The following is a 2,658-nucleotide window of genomic DNA, read 5'->3' as shown; positions in this document are numbered from 1 at the left end:
TATCGTCAACAGGTTTAAAATATTTCGTGAAAGTAATAAAATTATACCTAATATATATACATATTATTTATATAGTACCTATTAAAACAAACATCCAAAAGAGAAAAAAAAATTAAAATGGTCTAGTTAACTTTCTTCACTCCAAAATTTATTTAAGCTGATCGCGCAGATAAATGATATTATTCTCCCGGTTTCATTATGTGGCGTTCGAATTTTCGGGACCAAATGAATTATTCTTTGATCATAAATTTTTAATATAATATTTAAATATATTAAATAATTAATTATTATGTTTTATATACTTTTTAAATATATAAATTATATCATTTAAAAATACATTCAAATACGTATACAATTAAAATTAACAAGTTTGATACTCGAAATTGGATTCGCTACGGAGATATATTAATCCCAATGAGGAGCTGATATATACTTGTATATAAGTATTTTTCAACCACTGAACAGTTGATATAAATCCAAAAAAAAAAAAAAACATGCTTATCTAGACAACTACTGCATACGTGTCAAAACCTGAGCAATGCTACATCTCACGACTCTCCACGCGTACAGTTACGTTATGTTCGTGGCATCACTTGGTTCTCCATCCAACTCCTATATAAACCCTTTGCAAATTCGACTTCTTCCCTCATCTTGCAACAACAACAACGAGAAAGTACGCAATAAGGAACAAAGACAGTCTTATCTTATCAGAGAGAAGAAAGGAAGAAAATGCAGTCAGCAAAGGACGCAGCAGCCTCAGCAAAGGCTGGCATGGAGAAGACCAAAGCCACTGTTCAAGAAAAGGTTCCCTACACTTTTCTTTATTTTGATATTGCCATTACCATAAAAAAACCGCTGCATTATTGAACTTAATTATATAGAGTATCTAATAGTAGAAAGTTTTGGTTTCTTAAAAATGAGCAGGCGGAGAGGATGACTACTAGGGATCCACTGAAGAAAGAAATGGCGACGGACAAGAAAGAGGACATGAAAGCTGCAGCAGAGATGGAAAAGAGAGAGGCCAAAGAACACAATGCAGCTGCAGGACATGGAGTTCAACACCCCCATGTTGGTGGAGGAACTGGCACTGGTTATGGAACTGGCTCTACCTTTTAGACAAATGAAGCTCTGGGTTTTCCTCCAACTTTCATTAATGTAATTTGGCTTCTTTTTTTTTGGTGTATGGTTAGAGGGGTTACAGTCCCGCTTGTATGTGGATGTTGGTGTTGGCTTTTATGATCGATGACACCAAATTATATAAATAAAGTGACCTTTCTGTGTCTTCGTCTATATTTTGTCTATTAATTCTTTCCTTTTGGCTTCGATTTTTGCCGTATCCTCCTATAAATCTGCGAAAAGGGGTTAAGCGTAAGAATGTACGTGCATCTGGTGTCACGCACATATCTTCCTCGCACACCCCCTCCCCACACACACACCCCACACACACATACTATATATATATATATATATATATATATATATATATATATATATATGGGTGACGGATAAATTATTTTTACTCGAAGCAATCTCGCCCAGTAATCTATATATGTGGATTTCCAACTGAGATAACACGAAATTTAAATTGGTTCTGAACACCGGACTAGATCTTACTAAACAAGTTGAACATGGACCGTTGTCATATTAATTTATAGCAAGAATGGAATGGATAGCAGAATATATTTGAATATGGAATAAATTCAGAATAGATGATGTGAAAAAAATATTGACAAAATTACATAATAATGCACTCCATAACTTGTAAATGTGTATCCAAATTTTAGTAAGCATAGATTTGAACTTTTTTTTCAGTTTTTTTATTCTCTATATTTTCAAGCGTGAAATATTTTCGTTCTCCTTTTTTCTCAAGTTTTTATATACTTATCACAATTAAGAAAATTCACAAATAGACGCAAGAAATTTATAATCTTATCTTATTTAATACTAATCTTGTTAGTTTTTGAATATGATTTTATAAGAAATTTGAAGTGGGTATTGTTTCAACTTATTAAATTAGTCTAAGTAGACTGTATACAAAGATTGAAGTCATTTAGTGGAGATTTGGAATAGTACTTGAAGAATTCGTCAGAGATGTTTATACACTTTTATACAATATTATAAATATTTATACAAAGAGGTATATTATATATATATATATATATATATAAAACTGTATAAGCATAGTAGTGAAAATATTAGTGATACACTACGTATATAGGTGTAGCAGTTGAAGAAGAAGAAGAAGAAGAAGAAGAAATGTGAGAAATTCACCAAATACCTATAAATAATGTATCAGCCTTGTATAAAATAATGTATAAGATGTGTTTATACACTATTATACATTACTTATACAATATTATACATTATTATACACTATTATACAAATGAATCCTATTAATGGAGCTTTACTGATTTTTCTTCTTCTTTGGTCATCTTCTGAAATTCAACTCAAATTTACATCAAATCTGCTCCAAATCACTTCAAATTTGAATTTTGAACTTCCCTTGACGATCCCAATCAATTGGGCCAACATCCAATCCAAACAACTAACAAAATCGAAAAATTTAATTTCTGAAATTCTATTCAAATCTACCTCAAATCTGCTCCAAATCACTTCAAATTTGGGTATTGAACTTCCCTTAACGATCCCAATTAATT

The 2,658-nt window shown here is 31.3% G+C and overlaps 1 protein-coding gene across 1 annotated transcript; it reads left to right on the top strand.

Annotated features, from left to right (window-relative positions):
- Positions 1-634: 634 nt before the first annotated feature.
- On the top strand, positions 635-1,290 carry LOC109220707 (protein LE25-like). Its single transcript, XM_019385170.1, has 2 exons — positions 635-804; positions 925-1,290. Exons 1-2 carry the CDS (start codon positions 730-732, stop codon positions 1,114-1,116), a joined length of 267 nt encoding a protein of 88 aa, XP_019240715.1. The 5' UTR covers positions 635-729; the 3' UTR covers positions 1,117-1,290.
- Positions 1,291-2,658: the final 1,368 nt, after the last annotated feature.

The sequence above is a fragment of the Nicotiana attenuata genome, unplaced genomic scaffold, assembly GCF_001879085.1.
Source record: "Nicotiana attenuata strain UT unplaced genomic scaffold, NIATTr2, whole genome shotgun sequence".
NCBI lineage: Eukaryota > Viridiplantae > Streptophyta > Magnoliopsida > Solanales > Solanaceae > Nicotiana > Nicotiana attenuata.
Note: the sequence above shows the minus strand (reverse complement) of the source record. Positions and strands in the feature narration are given on the sequence as shown.